The sequence below is a fragment of the Danio aesculapii genome, chromosome 7, assembly GCF_903798145.1.
Source record: "Danio aesculapii chromosome 7, fDanAes4.1, whole genome shotgun sequence".
Classification (NCBI taxonomy): Eukaryota; Metazoa; Chordata; class Actinopteri; order Cypriniformes; family Danionidae; genus Danio; species Danio aesculapii.
Window position 1 is genome coordinate 40,444,353 of NC_079441.1, and position 21,836 is coordinate 40,466,188.

A 21,836-nucleotide genomic window follows, 5' to 3' on the forward strand; every position below is an offset into this window, starting at 1 on the left:
TTATGTGTGCCACTGAGCCAATGAGCTAAATATTTTGAAGTATTACAACATCTTTAAACATTTCAGGCTCAAATAAACAAGACAGAAGATGTTTGCAAAAGTGGACTCCACTGTTAATGCAAAAAAAAAAAAAGAACTAAAAAAATGTGGTAACACTTTAGTTTGATGATCAGTGTTGGGGAGTAACTAGTTACATGTAATGGCGTTACGTAATTTAATTACAAAATAAATGTAACAGTAATTCGTTACAGTTACTGGGAACAAATGTGTAATTAAATTACAGCTACTTATGAAAATGTTAAAGATTACAAATGGGGTTACAATTCTGATTAAATTACAACATTTAAATGAGACATTAATTTCAGATGGCTTTTTGTAGCTCTTGAATTAAACAAAGAAACAAAAGGTTACGTTAAACTCGAAATGACGATCTCTGTCAAAGGCATTTGCTCCCAACAAACTCCCCATCATTCTCTCTATCTTTTCAAAAAAAAAAGAAAGATTTTGAAATCCTAACAGTAATCAGAGTGCTACTGTAAGGTCACACCTGCTGTATAAATGCATGAAAATGATTTAGTTGAAAATATCCATTATACATTTAACAGTAATCAAAAAGTAATCAGATGTAATCAGTTACTTTTATAACGTAATTAAAAAGGTACACTCCTTATTACATTTTAAACAGGGTAATTTGTAATCTGTAATCTATTACACTTCCAAAGTAACCTCCCCAACAGTGTCGATAGTCCATTTGAGTATTAGTAGACTGTCTGTTTAATATCTGTTCATCTGCTCCTTCAACATACATTTAACTGACTATAAGAAACTTTGCAAGTACATGTCAATTTACACTAACCCAACCCCAAATTAACAGTCTACTTATAATCAAATGAATATTAGTTGGCATGTAGATGCTATGTAACTTAAATTCAACAAACGGACCATCAAAACAAAGTGTGACCAAAAATGCAAATATAGTCACTTTTTCCAAACTAGTGGGGACGCTCAAACAAACAGAGCAGTGTTTTGACAATGCCATGGGCCATTTGGTGTTGAATATTGTTGATGAAATATTATCAAACCAGAGACATTCAAGTCTGGTACAAGGGTGTGGTGTTTTGTTTATGCTTGTTAAAAATGTCGCCTTAAAATGCCACAGTCTCTCTGAACTGTAAGGCATGTGTTTGAGAACTGCTGGGAAAAAATTATGTGGAGAATATCAAAAATTAGCAAATGAGTAAAGACATGGGCTGCTCTGGGATCCTTTACCACACTGAAGCAGACTGACAACCATATTTAGTTGTGGAAGGGTAACATGTGTAAAAATATATCTCTATAAATCCATAATCCGCATTCATAACTCAGGCCAGCACTGTGATATTTTAGGTATTTTACACCTAGGGCCAGATTTACTAACAGCTTGCGCCAGCACAAACCCTCTTTCAGAAGCTACTGTCAGGATTTACCAAAGACACGCAGAGAAACACGAGCAATGTAAAGGCATGGACACAGTTATTTTTGTAGCTGACCTTAATGCGTTTGTTGGAGTATTTAAAAAGAACTGTGCAATGGTTTGCAGTCGTTTTACTGTCATTTGTGCCAATGTTTATTGTCCAAAAAAGATCAATTTTGCACCTGTGCCATTAGTAGATTAAATGCACATTATCATCATCGGCTCTACTTGTTTGTGACCTGATTTGCATTGCTTTTTGTAGATTGCATAAGTTATGGAAATGAGATGCTGCGCTTGTGTTCTTTGATCTAATAACAGTGAGCAAATTAATCACAGAACTTTTAAATTATATCAGTGCTTTTAGGAGATTTAACTCTTACTGTAATTTTATCTGTTTATTACATCTTGCATTTAGTAAGACTTCTTCAAAAATGTTCTATGATTCAGGGTTTTTTTAAACACTCTATGAGGGCGATCCTTAGCTCTTCCTGAAGAAAAATGCAGAACTAATTAACTAAATATTACTGTAAAATATTATTACAAATAATAATAAAACTTTTAATAGCTGTTTTCAAATGTTATTTACTCTTGTACATTCTGCCAGTGTTCTGTGCAGGGCTATTTTTGTATAACTGAGCAACTATTCTGTTTTTGTTGTAGTTGTTGTTTTATATACAAACATTATTTTTTATTTTAATATTTTCAGTTTTTATTTTAACTGTAGTTAAAACTTTAATAATTTTGTTCTGTTTTTTAATGTTCATTTTGCTTATTTTTTTATATTTAGACAGTTTTTATAGTGAAATATTGATATATGTAAATAATAAAAAAATATACAATTATATATATATATATATATATATATATATATATATATATATATATATATATATATATATATATATATATATATATATATATATATAAATATATATTTATTTATTTATTTATTTATTTATATTTCTGACTCGGGCCCCATTTACCCTAATATGTTTTAGTTTTAAAATAGCATTTTAGAATGAAAAGTCAGCGGGTGCTCTGCAGGCAAATTCCCTAGATGAGGGCAGCATAGGTCGGACAGGTCACCAAGGATCTTTCACTGGATTTCATCGCACTACAGTTGTTAAACGTGATATTTAATTCATCTTGTTGTCTTTATCTAATGACGCTTTGGTCTTTTGAATCTATTACTTGTTCTCAATAAACGCCTTTTAGCTGCGCGCAAAGTTAGTATATTAATGTAACTACGTTCACTGATTCTGCACATTTGACTGATTGGTTGCCTTTATTTTCTGATGTGTAAACTTATTGTATGATATACTTTTATAATGGCCATTATTGAGTATTAAAACTGATATTCGGTGAAAGAGAATGTTTCGAATTTTTCGAAAGAAAATGAAAGGAGGCAGTGATGTGATCGGCTCCGTTTTGTTATAAATATGCATACAGTGAAAATGGCAGTCATAAAAATATGCAGCTACACCATGCCTCAACATTTTTGGTGTCTGTTAAGTTGTTAAAATCAAAATGAAAATAGGCAGTTCCTTATATCATGTTTTCATTTTATTGTTGAGAAAGTGAAACAATGTAGCCAGGGTGATGTGAATGAAGTTATAAAGTACATTGTTCCCTTTAAAGATTTACCATACGTGTCCTGGGGAGTTTGTTTTCCATATAAAACTTCATAAAAACTTCAGGAAAGGGCGCAAGACTGTGTATTTAATAAAAAAACGTTGTGTATTTAATATTGAGTAAAATGCCCAATCTGATCCTGCCTCCATTTTTAGATGTCTCCGTTTTCTCCCATCTACGCTAACACGGAGCAGCAACGTTTTAAAATAAAAACGGCCTCTCCAGCGTTTTCAGAGCTCAAAAACTCCGGGGCAGTGTGTACGGCAAAACTTATGTGTTTAAAGCTAAACCGTATTAGTTTAAATGGGGCCTTAGTAAACTTAAATGGCAAAATACTATCACTTAGGTCACTTGTTCCCAAAGTGGGGGTTGTGGGACAATGAGTAGGGGTCACTTGGTGATTTCCAAAAACGTAATTCATTTTAATAAATTAGTTTTGATAGTTTAGATTTTATGACACCAGGTTACATTTTCTGACACTTTTATGGCACTCACGTACATCAAAAATAAATACAGGCCACAACTGAACATGGAGGATAGTCTGAGAGTGGTGTTCTTCAAAATTAAAAGGTGAAAACACTTGGGCCTATTGGTATATGTGCAATGTTGTGTGCAAGGTTTATATATTAATAACCACCTCAGAGGAAATTGGAGGTCGTGAGTCACTGGCATTGTTATTTTGAGGGTCGCAGGCTAAAAAGTTCGGCAACCTCTGACTGACGAAACACAAAATGTTACAAAAAATACAAAAGCTTTTTTCTTCTATGCTTCAGATTTAAATTTTATACTTATTAAATACACTTTTTCATCTCACGTGACAAAAAAAGAACGAAAAAAACTATTCTAGCATATCTTTTACACAGCGGATGTCCTTCCAGCTGCAACCCAGTACTGGGAAAGAATTTAGTTTCATGGTTTCAATTTGAATTTTAGTTTAAAAAGTTAGAACTGTGCTTGAGTGTCACATGATCTTTCAGAAATCTCTCTAACATGCTGATTTCTCAGGACACTTTGATGCATTTAAGGTTTGAAAGAACTGCATTCATTTGAAATAGAAAATCCCTGTAACCATACGAAAATCAATTGCAGTCTCTTGATCAATTTAACGCATCCTTACTAAATAAAAGTATTTAAAAAATCCCCTTGGCAGTCACTCTAAATCACCCTGTTCACTTTAGAAAGCCTCTCGAAACAGCAGGAGTCTCGTGTTGCTGTTGTTGCAACACCCAAAACTCTACTGAGAAACAGAAGTTCATTAGTCCATAAAAGAAATGCAACATCTTTAATTAAAACTGACATCAGTGACTGCTAAAAAGAGATTGAGTGAACTGCACAACCTCCTGCCACAACCTCCTGCCAAAAGAAAAAGAAATCGCACAAGATACAGGTAGCCCTCATGTGGAATAGCATTGTGCTGGTTAATTGTCCTTTACCGAGCACTCAAGTGCTTGAGTTTTGCTGGAGGGAACTGAAACTTTCATTCCCCTTGAGGCAACCTCTGCAAACTCCCCATGGTGACACACTCACACACACACACGCGCGCACACACACACGCGCGCACACACACGCACACACGCGCGCGCGCGCACGCACGCACGCACGCACGCACACACACACACACAAAAACCCAAGCACACAGGAAACAATCTCTATTTTAAATTTTCAAAATACTTCATTCTGTGTGACTTATGAGCCGTTTTCCTTAAGAAGACCAATAAAATGTCCTTATAAGGTCAAAATGTACTTCTGGGGACATTTGGTCCTCACAAAAGAAAGGAATACTGGTACAGACACACAAATACACTCATGTACACAACCAAGGTTCATTCTGATTACGTACCCCTATATACATTTTTGAAGAGAGCAAAATACATCCCAGGAGCTACGTTTTTTTTGCAGTTTTTGTTGTGGCGAAACCGCCAGAGGCTACTGTGTATGCTTTTTCAGATCTCAAATTTCTCTTGTGAGTGCCCGACTTACTTAATGACCGACCGACCTAAACCTTCACCCTTCCCCTTACCTAAACTCAACCAGTAGTGTTTTAAAAAGCACTGATTGAGCCGCCCACCCCCTTTCCTATACCCAACCAACAGTGTTTTTTAAAATCAATCCAGAAAAAGAAAAGCCCTCGTCTAATTTTCACCACATTTTCAGATTTTACCACATTCTCACCCCGTTATTTATTTGTTAATTTTATTTCTTGGCTTTCGTTTTTGTCTTCCCTGCTTTCTGGAACCGTTCTTCGCTGAACTCGAACCCCATTGTGACGGTCAACTCCCCTCTGCGTCTCAAGTCCGCCAAAGTACATGTCGAGCTACCGGACAATCTGGTAACAGTGGGAAAGCCGTCCATATGGAGGTAAGTGGTCAGCTGGTAAGCGAGAAAAGGAATGGTGTTTTACCGCCCTGTATCATTCCTTTTAAAGACGAAATGCAGCCATACGTACTTCTGGCTACATAATTCACAATCTCCAGATATGTATATAGGAGTACGTTTTCAGAATGAGCCTATGTTGCATGTGCATGTTAGTAATGGTGGATTATGACTACTTTCCATAGGCATAATGTATTTTATACTGCAAATACCACTGTTATAATCATACCCCTAAAAACAACACTCAAAGGAATCCTGTGGCGAATCGTTTATGTCAAAAGACCACATTATGTTTTGAATTACGAGGACAAGCCCTATGTGCCCTCATAATTCAACCACGTCAACACTGTAATACCTAGGTCACACAAATACAAATTTGTGTCTTTGTAAACCATACAAACCAGTGCACAGACACACACAACATTTCTGTCTTCCCATGGCTCTGCCTCGTCACCCATTCCATCTCATTCGCACCAGACGCTTTGCTCTAAAGTCACTAGACGCTCTGCATTCACTACTTACTTTTGGGTCAGTGCACTTGAACAGGTGCAAGAAATCCTTTTCGGTGTCCTGAGAGCAGATTATAACAGCTAGCCAGCCTGTTGTTTGCATCTCAAGACATAGAAGAAAATCATCTGGTCTTCACTTTTAACATGTAAATACACAACCAAGGTTAATAGCACACATAATCTGCTGTTAAGTAGCCATGTTTGAGAATAGCACGCTGAATATGCTTGTGGAAGAATAACAAACACTTCAGAGCGGTGTAATTAACTTTTGTTGAAAGGTAATTAGTTGAGCTATGAAGAAAAGGACCACTTACTGAGCACCATTATTGTGGCCCTGCTGAGGAAAGACAGAGAAAGATGGAAAGACATCCAGCAAGGAATTGAAAACAAAAGCACCACTGGAAGCCTGAAAAGCATTGTGAACATGTGAAACACACAAGGCCCTCAAAGCACAATAGATGACTACTGGAAACCTCTGTGACTTTCTCCGAGAAAACTCTCTCTTTCTCCTCCCCTTGCTCTCTCACAGCTGTATTCGGGGAAGTCAAGCGGTGCGCTTTTAAATGCGATTTAGTTAAGGTTGTTGAGGCATACATTTTTACCTTCCTTCTGTGGCAAATGCAAGTAAAGAACTTTATACAGTAGCACTTTGAGCTTGGTGGTTCATTCAAAATGTAAGATATTAGGTTTTTTTTTTATTATGAATGCATGGTGGTGCTTCTGGGAACAGCGGACAGGAGCACCTACCCAGAAGAACCCCCTCGATCCTTTTCTTCACTGCTCTATTCACTCTTTCTTACGAACTCATTCAAGAACAGATAAAGCCTGACTCAAACTATCCATTCACTTATCCACCATACAGAGCTTAGCGTTCACACCAAAACTCATTCAATCCCAATAAATGTCCTGCCCTAACTTGAATGAGAGACTGGGGTAAGATGAGCCATTTTTACATCCAGTATGTGATCCACAATGGAAAACAAGTGCTAAACACAAACAAGTATTGTACATCATTTTAGGATGGCTTCTTCTTCTGGTCAGTTTATGTGTCCACAATGCATTTATAACAAAGAGAATAGTTCTTATTTCTTTAAAAAAATTAGTCTCAGTTTGGCCTAGATTAGGGCTAATTTGCACCATCTGAGGGTAAAGCGATTATCTAATGGAATCTGAATCTTACATGTAGATTTAAAAATAATTACATATTTTAAAAATTAAGTAATTTAAATACTGATTGAATTTCCTTTAAAAGTACAGCTATGATGAAAATCATCTTTTGTAAGCTGTTTGGACAGAAGTGTGTGTATAGGGTGTCCACAGACAAATTGGGGTGATATAAAGACAATAAGTCTCTTTTTTAAATTTCCTGACGTTAAAATAGGATCCAAATCCCTCCCATTTTGAGGCCGACCGCGACGTGACGTAGGAGTGCGGGTTTTTTTCGCCCACTGAATTGATTGACAGTTGTGTATTTTGTCTCTGTAGTAACACATAATCATATCAACACGACAGTACGTGCACAAAGCAATTGGGATTAAAAAATATGTTTAGCTCTCTGTGATCATCAATCATTATCAAATGTCATCAAAAATGAGTTTTACTAGTTTAAAACGTTTTTAAAACAGTACATGCTTGTAATAAAGTAAGTTAAAGACGGTAAAACCGCTGTAATTCATCACCACAGCCGCATGTCAGAACAGTTATGAAAGAAGACGCTTCAATCCTGGTTTGTGGACGATAAATCAGGTTTATTTTGTACATTAACATAACGGATATCCATACAACGGTGAATATTAATGTGTGTCCTGACACATTTGCCATGCAAAAACAGTGCAAAGTTAAACGCATGCGTGCGCGCTCTGTGTGTTTGTGTGTGTCTACTGTGTGTGTGTGTCAATGTGCGAACTTTGTAAACACATGACTCATCGTCACAGAAAGGCTTGAATTAACTCCACAACAAATACATCAAATAATCATTGTTAAAGTTCTTACTGTAGCATTTCTCACAAACATTACGTGAGATCTGCTTCCTTCATGTCTGTCACTGAGTCTTGTTATCGGTAACATTCGACGCTTTTTCCTTTGTCTTGCCTTTCCACGTTTGAACCTTGGTTTGTTTTGTTTATTTATGTACGTTGTCTGCTGCCTGCCTTTTGACCATCCACCTGTTTACTGACCACAGGATTGCCTGTATACATCTGTTTGCGCGTGTGTTGACCGTTTTGCTATCATTCTTCCAATAAACCCTGCATTTGGTTCCGCACCTCTGTTATTAGCGTCTACATCACATGACGAGCATGGTTCCACAAAACCAATAAAAGCAATGTAAAATCAAGGTAAATCTATGGGGGTCCTAGTGCATTATTCTCTTATGTTTGCTTCTGAAAACACAATTGGTTGGGTTTAGATAAGAGTTTAGGTCAGTGTTTCAGTAGCCCCACATTCTCTTGTAACAGATAATAAGGATCTGATACATACAACAAAACGTACCCCGAGTAACATATTGCTAGACAGCGCCCTCTAATGGATTTGGCATCTGAAATGTGCAATGAAACGTACCCGGAGCAATATATTTTATGTTTCACTAAAATGTAGGCTGAGGCATGTATTTCCAATGAAGTTTATATTGGGTGTCGACCATTTTGTAGTAGTGTCCAAATTCTGATTCATCAACATTCCCTAAGTTCATTCACACAGATCATCTGGCTCTTCTAAATCAGAATCAAAGGAGACATCTGAATCAATACCCAGCCCTAATATACAGAGTAGTGAATGAGGGAAAGAGTGAGCAGTTTTTGGACACAGTTTAAGTCGGAAACTAAATCAAAATTGAACTGCTGTACTTCTAAACTGTCCATATAAAATAAACTCAATAACCCATCTGAGAAATCCAGCGTTAAGTATATAAGTTGAACTGCTGGCTCAATTTACAATTGACACACTTTACTTCATGCCTGGAAAACACTTGCAATTCATGGAAATATACAGCTTAATTATTTCTTTATATATTGGTAAAATCACCCATATGCATCCCAAATCTTTTTAGACATGGGTCCATTTGCTCTGCAGATATTACATCTGATAAGCTAAAATGTCATTTTGACAAATAAAATGCTACTTTTCACTCGTCCCATGTGTTTCTCATTTTCAGTTCAATTACAAGGTGATTCTGAAACGCAAGGTCACATGACAATAAAAGGGTATTGCCAAGATACAGTACAAGGGAGTATGTCAGCTTATCCACTGCCTCATCTTCCCTACGTTTTTTTTCTGTGCTTTCTCCAACTAATTTCACATTTTATTCTGCATCATCTGACTATTTAGTGCTGCTTTCAATCTTCTCAAGCTGTGTCTTTCTTTCCTTCTCTCCCACTCTCCTACCAAGATCTTCCTACAAACGCCCTTAGAGTCTTCTCCCCCTACAGCAGTCACTTCTGAGAGACATGAAGGTCAATGGAGGTTCCGCTGGCTGCCTCTGCAGGGCTCGTTTTTGTGTGTGTGAGTATGAGTTTGTGTGTGTGGGAGGCTGCTGCTTTTGGCATTATGATGGATGATGAACTTAGAACCAGGCTGTGTATTAGAAACAGGCTGTGCATCAGTGCTATGGTCAGTTAACTTGATGCCTACTTGATGCCAGGAGGTCTCTGTATTAGTGTGTGTTTGTTAGAGAAAGAGGGGGCTTTGTATTCGTGTTAAGGAAAATGACACATTAAAAAATATTCAATGAGCTCATGCTATCTTCCATGGCCTCACTGTCTCATACACACAAATATCAGTCACACCCACGGGCCTCATCCAAACAGTTTCAGGGTTGTGTGAGAATGAAGATGTAGACATTCTTGTTAAGCGAACAATTTACAGAAAAGAAGAGAGGGGTGGAAAATATGCAGGAAGGATGTGCTATTCTAATGACGTCCAGATGGAGCAACCACAACTATCTGTTTCTAAAGGACAACTCTAATAGTAAACACTTGGTATTTTGCAATTCTCAGCATACAAATATAAAATACAGGGTCGCAGGAACATAATAATAACTGGACCTTTCGAGGAAAACATCTGAAACTGTCAGCTAGTACGTGTCCAGTACTTAATCCAAACCAGACTGGACACTAAAATAACTGGATCTCGTTCAGTTCTGGCCAGCTTTCTGACAGCATAAAACGACATTGCAGGTTCACAGCTGACAGTCCAACTAGCGGACCCTCCTATAGAAACATGGTCATTTTGCAAAGATTTTTCCTATTCTCCAGTGCTGGACTTGAGAGAGACTGAGGCTATATTTAGGCTAATCCAGAAATCCATCTTTCTCCCGATGTTTTGGCCTTCCATACACAATGAGACAGTGTTTTTGTCCTGCCAAACCAAAGCTTTTTGAAGATGCTCTCCCAAGTGGAAAATTTTGAAAATGCTGTTTCTGTGCTGTAGTGTGGATTGTAAAAACGGGAGGAATTTGAAAATGTTGGCACATTCTTAGACGTGTGATGCAGCAGTTCTATCTAAGTTTAGACCCATATGGTCCTGCTATGTACTGTTCACATTCACAGTGTTTCTAAAGATATATGCTACTTCATATATGATACAATTTTCATACTTCATTCCAGCAAACATCGTTGTCCTGTGTCAAAACATGGGACATAAAATATAGCAACTAATATAGCGAAATAGCAACTACATGTGACCTGGACCTACTAGTCCAGGGGTGTCAAACTCTGTTCCAGGAGTACATGGAACACAGCTTAGTTCCAACCCTGCTCCAACACACTTACCTGTAGGTTTCAAACAAGACTGAGGGACTCAACTAGTTTAATCAGGTGTGTTTAATTAGGGATGGAACTAAACTGTGTAGAGCTGCGGCCCTCTAGGACTGAGTTCGACACATGTGCACTAGTCCAACCCAGGCTCATTCTGAATAGGTACCCCTATATATATTTATGGAAAGTGCCAAATACGTCCCAGGAGGTATGTTTTTTTTTTTGCAGTTTTTGTTTTCACGAAACCACCAGAGGACATTGTGTATGCTTTTTAAGATCTCAAATTTCTCTCGAGAGTGCCATTTGCTCCTGCCTGTCTCACGTAAATCCACCAGAAGACGCTGGTGACTGACTGACTGACTGACCAATCGACTGACCCACCCTCGTCCTTCCCTAAACCCAACCAATAATGTTTTCAGAAGCACCTATTAACTATTAGCCCTTCCCCTTAATGTCCCAATTCTCTATAGCTTGAAGGCATAGAGCTAAGGGGTAGAGCTACCCCTTCAATTGGAGAATTTTCAAGGCCACACTCGAAACCAAGGGGTAAGAAAATTTCCCAAAATACACCTGCCACAACGGCAGTATATCTGCTCCGGGAAGTAAGGAGATCCACAAAATAGTATTTCTTGTCATTTTTACAAATTATTACAACAGACAAGCATATGTTTTACCTCCATGGTATTAAAAAAAAAAAAAAAAAAAAAAAAAAAAAAACGCTAAAATAAAACCCGCTAAATTTTGCTATCTATAATCCATAATCATATCTCCTGTTTAGCAATACCCTGTCAGAAAAGTCAGAAAAGGGGTAGGGGTAGGGGTACAAAAATAGAATTGGGATTGGGACTAAGTTTTTGATGTTTAGGGGTAGATGAAAATCTTCAACAAATCAAGATTAACACAATTGCTCAGTGCTCCCAACTGCAACAAAAAGCTCCTATTGCAATTTTTTTCTCCTGTCAGACTAAATTTTGCTAGAGGTGCAACTACCAATTTATCTTCTGATGGCATTTACATTCTTTTCTGTATGAAAATGCTTAACTTATTCTTAAATTTCAACAGGTTGCTGTACATACTGTACTATTTATTAGTTCAGTGCAATGCCTCAATGATGATAACAATGTGCAACAAAGATCTAGTTAGAAGGTGCTTCAATATACAGTCATTTTTACTGCAGAAACACTATTAAATCATATTTACAGTACTATGGAAAAAATGTGGTATCTTCATATTAGAGCTGCACAATTAATCGAAAAAAGATCACGATCTCGATTCGACCCCTAGACGATTTTAATTCAGCATTCTGTCAAACATATTTTCAAGTTCAGGAGAGAAGCAAAAGGCGGCTGCACAAGTCTTTTCATTGTCTAACATACGTTGCTCAGCGACATGGACACCTCCAAATGATGTTGAAAGAGTCACATACTCTATTCATAAAGTATAAATCACCCAAAAATGTCATTTTTGTCTTTATGTAATGCTGTATTCGCGGTCGGGAAATCACATGTGATGTGAGCTGCTGACTGTGAGCTGTTACCATAGAGAGGGCGGGCGTGTCCCTACTTAATGATAGACGCGTGCGTGTCTACTTTAGTGAACAGAACCTGCATAGGCTATGAAAAACAGGTAATAAAGTTGTAAATAACATTCTGTTTGTGGCATAGAGTGATCGTTTGAGAGCCCCACACAAAGTATGAACAGCACTAAGCAGTGAAAAAGAAACCGAAAGCGTGCACATAATTTAAATAATCATATTGCATCTTAGAGTTGTGATTACGACAAGCATTTGATGTTTTTTCTTTCATAGCGAACACACAGTTGTACATGAAAATAAATGTTTACAGTGTCAGTATAACTACTCTAGCCTTGAATATAATGTCAGAGGGAATCTGTTAATGACAAATGTCTCATTTTACCAGTGAATAAATGGTCTAATAATGTTGTCAATGACAGATTGCAACATAATATCTCAAACATTATAATTCAACATCAGAATTATTATAAGTAGAATAGAATTATTTATAGAAATCAGTAGACCTATGCATATTATTATTATTATTATTGTTTTACCATATGTCTAAGAAAAAACAATAATAGCCGACTCATATTAACCTTTATTTTACATCTACAGAATCATGAGAAAAATTCTGATCTTTATTTTCAAAAAAAAAAAAAAAAAAAAAAAAAAAAAAAAAAAAAAAAAAAAAAAAAAAAAAAAAAAAAAAAAAAAAAAATCGCAATTCTCATTTTAGCCAGGATCCTGCAGCTCTATTCATATTAAATCTATATAATATTAATGCAGAAAATATTTTAAAGGAATATAATTACAGTAAATTCATAGTTTTGGCTTTAAGCTCATACTTTTTTATAGAACAAATACTACAGAAACAATTTATCAAGATCTACAAAAGTATAAAATATAAAGCTGTTACATTTTCTCAACTCAAGCTTTAATTTCTGGAAGTCTATTTATTATCAGTACATTTGTCAATATTAGGCTGAAATTGGGAAAATGTTCTGTCATGCTCAACCTAAATTTTCTGCTAAAATTTTGATGTGTGGCTACAGTGCTCTTAGAGGAAAGTTCTAGCCTGGAGAACTGAACCTGAGAGAATTAGATATGCTGACATGTTAACTTTCTATTGAGAAGTGGGCAGAAAAAGAGATCAGAAACCTGCAATAATCATTCATTCTGTTTTTCTCATGTGGTCTGTGAAAACTCCAAAATCTTCTAGTTTGCTTCTCAAGCTTGTTTGCATAAAGGTACATAGTACCTTTAATATTTCTGTACATTTCAGAATGCAAGTACATTTAGTGTCCAGCCAAAAAGTTAGGAGATTCTTCTACCTATGTGACCTCTCACTTCGCTTCACCAAATTTAGAAACAAACTATTAATTTACTTGTATCGGAAGGGAGTGAAACACACCCATCTCCATAGTCCTATTAATAAAGTCTTTTTTGACACAGCACTGCAGATGGCCAGCACTCTCTATAAATAATGCTTTATCTGGGCCACGAGCCGAGAGACAGCCACTTCATGTGTACAAGAGATGCTGAAACTCCACCACATGAAGAGATGAAGCTATACCTGACGGCTCACATGAGCTGTGAAGGTACAAAAGAAATCCAGAGAAGCTCCATGTGATGGGTCTGAGCTGCCAAGATGTAGTTTATATTTCTGCCAAGGTATAATGGATTGATAATCCAGTGCCAAAGACATGAGGTGGTCTATAGCCAGGAGCAGCTCTGGATTCAATGTTCTGATAAGATAATATCCCTCCTCAATATCACTCTAGAGACTTCACAGAGCAGATGTGCAGTGCCAAAAACTGACAACAGTGCAGATTTGACCTTTACAAGTGTTAAAAAGCTCCACAGAGTAATTCAAGATGCTAACCGGTTCGTTACAAGAAGCAAACACTCTGATTTTCACATAAATTGAGCCCTAAACACTGATACAAATGTTGCAAGTAGTGTTAGTAATTCGATTAATATGGCTTAATATGAACATTAGCCTAAAGAAAGACTTTTTTCATGATTGTTAAGCTCACAAATAAAATACAATGTAATGGTAAAAAGTATAACTGTTCAGAAAAAAATTGAGGGCAGAGAGAGAGAAAAGGAGAGGAGCCAAAGGGAGGGGGTGACAAAGACAGACTGAACACAAACCTAAACCCAACCCATTGGATGAACTACTTAAGACTTGTGGGGCCCCACATTCTCACCATCTCTCCTTTTCTCAGAGAATCTGTCACTGCAGTTTCAGGGCTAAATATCAACTATTACTCATAAACCCTCCCTGTGAAAGACTTCCTTCAGATAACCAGTAACAATCTTATGTCGCTCTAAAACACAAAGAAATGTTGTGGAAGGTAAAGATAAGATAAACTGTTGCAAATTCATTGATAATAGCTTTAGCATAATAGCATGGATAATAGCTAACTTGACCTCTTCAGAACATGTTTGCAAGTCACTCAGCTCCAGGATTTGGAAAGTAATGGTTATCATAAGCTACACAAGGCTGATTCACTGCAAGATTATGTAATATTGCTCTACCCCTGGCCTACTTGGTTGTTTTCCTCTATCATAAGAAATGAAAGATTGTGCAAAAATCTCACACAGCCACAGGACTCAATGTACACATGTGAGAGACATTATGCAGCATGTTTTTTTTTCCAAGCTCACATGTAGTTCCACTCTTGCCAAGACCTGTAAAGTAGGCTACAAACTAGGTCATAGAGTTCCGTTTCTGTTTCAGAAATTTGAATACTTTATCAAAAAATAAATACATTGGGCCACTTCTCTCATTGTGTAACACATTTTACACTGCAGTCTGTTCTGGTTTGATTGGTCAAGCAGTCTGAGTACTGATATGTACGTCATACTGCCTTCAAGTGCACTTGGAAATACCCTACATCCAAGATGGACAGTCATTGTTTAGACATAATCATGCGTTTAATGTACAGAATATAACAAATTGATTTAAAAAAAATTAAAGAGCACCAATTTTACCCCATTTACACGATGTAAGATAAACATTTGGTGTCTCCAGAATGTGTCTGTAAAGTTTCAACTCAAAATCCCCATCAGATAATTTATTATAGCCTCCAGAAATTCCCATTTTGGTGTCTGAGTACAGTGAAGCTGTTTTTGTAGCCTGTGGCTTTAAATGCAAATCACCTGCTTCTCCCCGCCCACCATTATGTCAGATAAATAGCGGTCTGTGACAGCGATAGACTCAGATGAAGCTTTAATACAGCTCATTCGTTAAAAATACCAAGTACGTTTATTATTTAATGTATTTGTGGTGGCGTTTATTCAAGCCTTTCTGAAATGATGAGTCACAGATTGCCGTTTGCAGTACACACACACACACACACACATGTTAGCGTTAACTAGCACCATGTGGTCATGGTGATTATAGCAGTTAAGAATTACATAGCGGTTTTTCTGTCTTTATTACAAACATACTCTTTTTTAAAAACGTTTTAAACTAATTAAAATTACAGAGAGTTGTAACATATTTTACTCACAGTTTATTTGAAAAACAAATGTTCCGTGGACCTGTGTATACATGTTATTATAGAAACATGGCGCCTGTCAATCAATTCGGTGGGCAGGGAAAACCGCACTTCTACGTCACGTTGCGGTGGGCCTCAAAATTGGGATTTGGGACCTATTTTAACATCAATAAATTAAAAAAAAAAAAGAGAGAGACTTGTTGTGTTTCTATCACTCCAGTATGACAGTGGACACACTATACCTACAGACAGTTCTGGCCAAACAGCTTACAAAAGTTGATTTTCATCATTGGTGCCTTTTATTTATATTACAAATTACTCCTATATCATTTTAAATTCTATGAATTATTTAAACTTAGAACAAAACAAAAAATATTGATTATTATTATTTATTATTAATGCAACAAGTAAAAATCTAGAGTAGGACTGCACAGCATGTTTTTATTGAGCCCAGGCAATTCCACCAATACAAAGCAAACAAAGCAAAACAAAATAGAGCTTTAGCTCGACCGTTCACACAAAGCACTGTAAATAACATAACATAGCCAGTCTCTCAACACTAAAAATACCTCAATATTTGTACTTGAAATGTACTGTATAGTTGGTTCATGGCTTATCTCTATGGGACCAATTAAAGGAAGTATTAGTGGCCACTAATTCCCTTTTGTTGATGCAAAGAGAAACTAATGTATTTAAACAATAATCACATGAGTTAAATGTACTGGATGCCTTTCTGTGTGGAATTGTCAATGTTCTCCCTATTTCCGTGTGGGTTTTCTCCAGGTGCTCTGGTTTCCCCCATAGCTCAAAGACATGTGGGATAGGTAAATTGGAAAAAACCAAACTGGTAGTAGTTGCATGAGATTGTGTGTGAATAGGAGAATGTGTGGGTGTTTCCCAGCACTGGGGGGTTGATTGAGCAAATCTACTCTAAAGGCTGCGTTTGAAGCAGGAAGGGCATCTTCTGGTAAAGCCCATGCTAAATAAATTAGAGGAAAGGGAATAAGCCAAAAGGAGTGGATATATACATAGTCCTATGTAAATGAAAAGAAATGGAAAACCCAGAGTAGAGTTGGAGCAGAGTGGCAAAAGGAATTTGCTACAACTAATTAGTTTCTAGTTTTGGCTTCCTTTAGAACTAATTTAATTCAGAGAGAGAAAAACTAAAACTTTACTAAAACTTTTTTTGTATAACAGATGAGATTTTATTTGACTTTGTATTGACTTAATGATGTAGAAAAGTGGTATCAAAGCAGCGCAGCACAACAGCTCTCACATTTGAGTTTCACTGGGTAAATAATTTAATTATATGAGATCTCTGAAGAGACAGAGAGCCAGACACCGACAGACAAAGGCTATAATGCGAACACGAGCTCTTGGATTGGTTGAAAAGGAAAACACCATTGGAATGTAAAGTTGAGGAGGACTAAATTACTGCAGTGTACTTTTCTCTTATAGTGTAGTTTTGAAAAAAGACGACTGGAAGCTCCAGTGTCTCACGGTAAATAACCTTGCGCAGTGTGCAGAGACACCGAAGAAGGCGATGACAGACACCCTATAGCTGCTCCAGTGATGAACAGGTTAGCCTACAGTGTGTGCTTTAAGGCAAAGTCAAGGAAAACAGCATAACAGCAGCCGAAGGTACAGGTTTCTCCTGCACTCATAATCTTTCTGCAGGAACGATAGCACGGTCACATCCCGTTCAAAAAACAGCTGCTGATAAACATCGCCTGTGGCAAACAAACAGCACATCACAACAACACAGCCAAAACAGCACAGCTCATTCATAACGGAGCACAATGCATCGACTTTGTTACTGAAATGAATAAAACACGTTAAGAATAAAAGTTGCAGCGAGCTGACTGAAAGAATATGCAGAGCTTTCAAATGTCCAGTCAACTTCTGCTCATTTCCATAATGCGTTTGATACAAAGTCATTATATCAAGGGGGAAAATTATTATAAATCCAACTTATGGGTTCAGGTCACAGTGTGACTACCTGATGTTCCCCATATCTCTATCGCCAAAGCAAACTACTGTTATTAACGCAGGCTGTAGGCTAGACACTATAGGCACTCACCTTCCGCTGTTAATTCCCCTCGGGTGATCTGGAAAACACTTCCCAAAGCCTGCAAAACTAGAACAATCCCCACAAACACATCGAGCGTGCTTGAACCCGCCATGGCAGATAGTATCCACTGAGTCAGATGTCCTCAGTTTTTTTTTTTTTTTTGCTGTGTCGTCGCCAAAAAGAATGTGAAATAAAGGCAAAGAGCGTGTGGTCAGCGGCTGGTCATTCCTGCTCCGCCGCTCTCCGCCTCTGTGATGCGGGGACTCGCGCTCCTGATAACGCGTTTTCCTACAGACCCAAACAAATCCTACCAGAGTTGAAGACCGTCTAGAAAACAGTGTTGTTTGGCTCGCCTCTTATCCCTGCATTCAGCACGAAACCAGGAGGTGTAGATGGCGTCACACATGTAGCACCAATAGTGTCCTGACTCTGACTTGTGAGGGGTTTCGCAGACGTGAAGCGGGTCTGGCGTTCCCGCCGCGGCTTTCATTAACGCGGTTCACTACTTTCTAACACACACACATACACGACAAAACATGTCACTCAAATTGATCTCACAACAGGTTTTAAAAGAGTACCGCGTTAAAATTAACCAGAGACGATAGAATATTCCTAACACAATTCTTACATCATTACAATTAGGCTGTATTTAAGAAATAGCATAACATTATGAACGCCTCTTTAGCCCACGTGTGTGCTATCCCGTTGAAAAGTAAATACGTTTTTAAGTGACATTTGATCAATGTAAGGCATTCTTTTCAAAAACAATAACGAATTTCTTTGCATATTAACATATTAGACAGCAAAAGGAAGGTGTTTTAATTTCAGAAGGGTAAATAAATCAATATCTGTGACACTGGATCACAAAACCATACACATGCTTTTTAAAATTGAGATTTATACATCACCGGAAAGCTGATAAATAAGCTTTCCATCGATTAATAGATTGTTAGGATACAATGATATTTGACTGAGATGCTAATATATTTGAATATCTGGAATCTGAAGGTTCAAAACATCTAAATATTGATAAAATCACCTATAATGTTGACCAATTGTTGTTCATAGCAATGTATACTGAGAAAATCTAAATCAGCAGCTCAGCTCTCAGAACATAATAAACATAGTAAGTATATACACACACACTTTAATCTGCTGTTTTACTCCATATAACGTTTTTGAATAGGTCTATCTAAAGGTTTAATGCTGCCAACTAATGACTGAATTACTTTTTTTAAATGTTACCTCTTCGCAACAGATAAAACCAGTAACAATAATGCATGATTACACACTCACAGGCCACTTTATTAGATATATCTGTCCAACTGCTTGTTAATGCAAATTTCTAATCAGCCAATCTCATAGCTGCAACTCAATGCATATAGGCATGTACACAAGGCCAAGACGATCTGCTGCAGTTTAAACTGAGCATCAGAATGAGGAAGAAAGGTGATTTAAGTGACTTTGAATGTGGCATGGTTGTTGGTGCCAGACAGGCTGGTCTGAGTATTTCAGAAACTGCTGATCTACTGGGATTTTCATGCACAACTATCTCTAGAGTTTATAGAGAATGATCTGAAAAAGAGAAAATATCCAGTGAGCAGCAGTTCTGTGGATGCAAACACTTTGTTGATGCCAGAGGTCAGAGGAGAATGGCCAGACTGGTTCGAGCTCATAGAAAGGCAACTGTAACTCAAATAACCACTCGTTACAACCGAGTTCTGCAGAAGAGCATCTCTGAACGCACAACACGTCAAGCCTTGAGGTGGATGGGCAACAGCAGCAGAAGACCACCGGGTGCCACTCCTGTCAGCCAATAAAAGATTGGAAAAACGTTGCCAGGTCTGATGAGTCTCGATTTCTGCTGCAACATTCGAATGCTAAGGCCAGATCTCAATCCAATAGAGCACCTTTGGGATGTGATGGAACGGGAGAGTCACATGATGGATATGCAGCTGACAAATCTACAGCAACTGCGTGATGCTATCATGTCAATATAAACCGATATCTCTGAGGAATATTTCCAGTACCTTGTTTAATCTATGCCACAAAGGATTAAGGCAGTTCTGAAGGCAAAAGGGGGTCCAACCCAGTACTAGTAAGGTGCACCTAATAAAATAGCCGGTTAGTGTATGCCTTTGCAATAAAAAATGTCATTCTAATGGAAGTCAGTAGGGCAAAAATAGCCACAGATATAACGAAAGGATAGTGAATTTGCCCAGAGTGTATTGTTGAATTATAAACATTTTATCCAAGCATTTTTCCCAAGATATGTATCAAAAAATATTTGTTAGCAAAAATTATTCTCAAGACTTAAAATCACCCCAGAGTGGATGAAAACATCCCCAACAGCACACAAGGGTTAGGATTGGTTTTGTGGAGCAGGGTCACATTTGATGCAATAACCCTAATTTTCCAATCACAACTATTGAACACATCTATGACTCTGACCAAGTGCTCTGAATGACAATATTTTTATTTCAAATTAGGAAGAAATGTTATCATACCTCATTTACTTTATTTTATATGCATGAGAATTGAGTAGTAAGAGAGCCTGTCATGTTCAGTCACTCTCAGTGTTGATTGCCCTTGATGTTAGCACATTATAAATTTTGTTAAAGCCTGTCTCCTCTTAAAAGAGCCTAGAGGCAAGACAGGCAATGGAGAGGGTGAACAGGGGATCATTAATGTTTGGGAATGACACTGGCAGGCTTTTCCACACCGTCTGCCAAGGGGAGTCCCTCTAGAGGCCCGAGAGGCAGTGAGCTGCGGTTGAGCGCTAAACCAGCTCCCTCTGCTCCTTCACATCAGGACAAGCAGCCTAGCAAAAACATTTAAGGATGAAGACTGCTAAAGCCGCCACATTAGCATTTCAATTTACACACCCTTACAGTGTCACATCAAGAGCCAAAACACGTAGAAGCGCTCCCCAAAAACCTAGAGACCTTGATTTATTGAGCTCATGTTAGTATTCCTTGGACAGGGGTTCTGCAAGGTAACCTATTTAACTGTAATTCAGTTGCTTAGATGTTATCTACTGTATTCCTCTTTGAAGTCTGAGCTGATGTAAACTAAATATGTCAAAGGGTAAGTATAAACATGCTGTATTAATAAGAGCAGCGTAGAAAGATGCTGCATGTGGAATTGTTTGAAAACAGATGAAAGCAAATAAGAACAAAAAAGAAAAATGACTGGGTAAATTAAAATAAAAATGTTGAGCATCTGTAGACATAAAATTCCTGCAGTTTTGAAATGGAGGTTTTTACTTTTATAAAAAAATCAGTAAGGGGGCAAACACTTTTTCACACCACCGTATACAATCATATATACTGTATATACAGTTAAAGTAAGAATTATTAGCCCCCCTTTAATTTTTTTTTTCTTTGTTACATTTTTCCCAAATGATGTTTATGAGAACAAGGACATTTTCAGTGTGTCTTATAATATTTTTTTCTTCTGGAGAACGTCATATTTTTTCCGTCTAAAAATCAAGCAGTTTTTAATATTTTAATAAATATTTTAAGGTCAATATTATTAGCCCCCTTAAGCTATATTTTTTTGATTGTCTACTGAACAAAGCATAGTTATACAGTAATTTGCCTAATTACCCTAAGCTGCCTAGTTAACCTAATTAAGCCTTTAAATGTCACTTTAAGCTGTATAGAAGTGTCTTGAAAAATATCTAGTCAAATATTATTTACTGTCATCATGACAAAGATAAAATAAATCAGTTATTAGAAATGAGTTATTAAAACTATTATTATTATTACTATTATCAACTATTATTAATTTCCTGCCTCACACAATGTTAGTATGAAAAACCCCAGCTGTCTACACACATATGATTAAAACAACAAAACAAATAAATCAAGAAAAATATGTAGTTTTACAGAAGGATACAGGAAGTTAGTTTTATCTGCACTAAATCTGCTGGAAGAAAACTGTAAACTAAAGGTATAGTTCACCCAAAAGCTGAAAATTCTGCCATCATTTACTCACCCTTCACTTGTCACAAACCTGTTTGA

General features: G+C 37.1%; 1 protein-coding gene across 1 annotated transcript in view; it reads right to left on the reverse strand.

The window, feature by feature from the left end:
• The window catches only part of plxdc2b (plexin domain containing 2b), a 118,468-nt gene extending 100,508 nt beyond the window's left edge, over positions 1 to 17,960 (reverse strand). The window contains exon 1 of the mRNA XM_056461956.1: positions 17,821 to 17,960. Within this exon, the coding sequence (XP_056317931.1) occupies positions 17,821 to 17,923 (103 nt within the window). The 5' untranslated portion in view covers positions 17,924 to 17,960. The remainder of the gene's footprint in view (positions 1 to 17,820) is intronic.
• Positions 17,961 to 21,836: the final 3,876 nt, after the last annotated feature.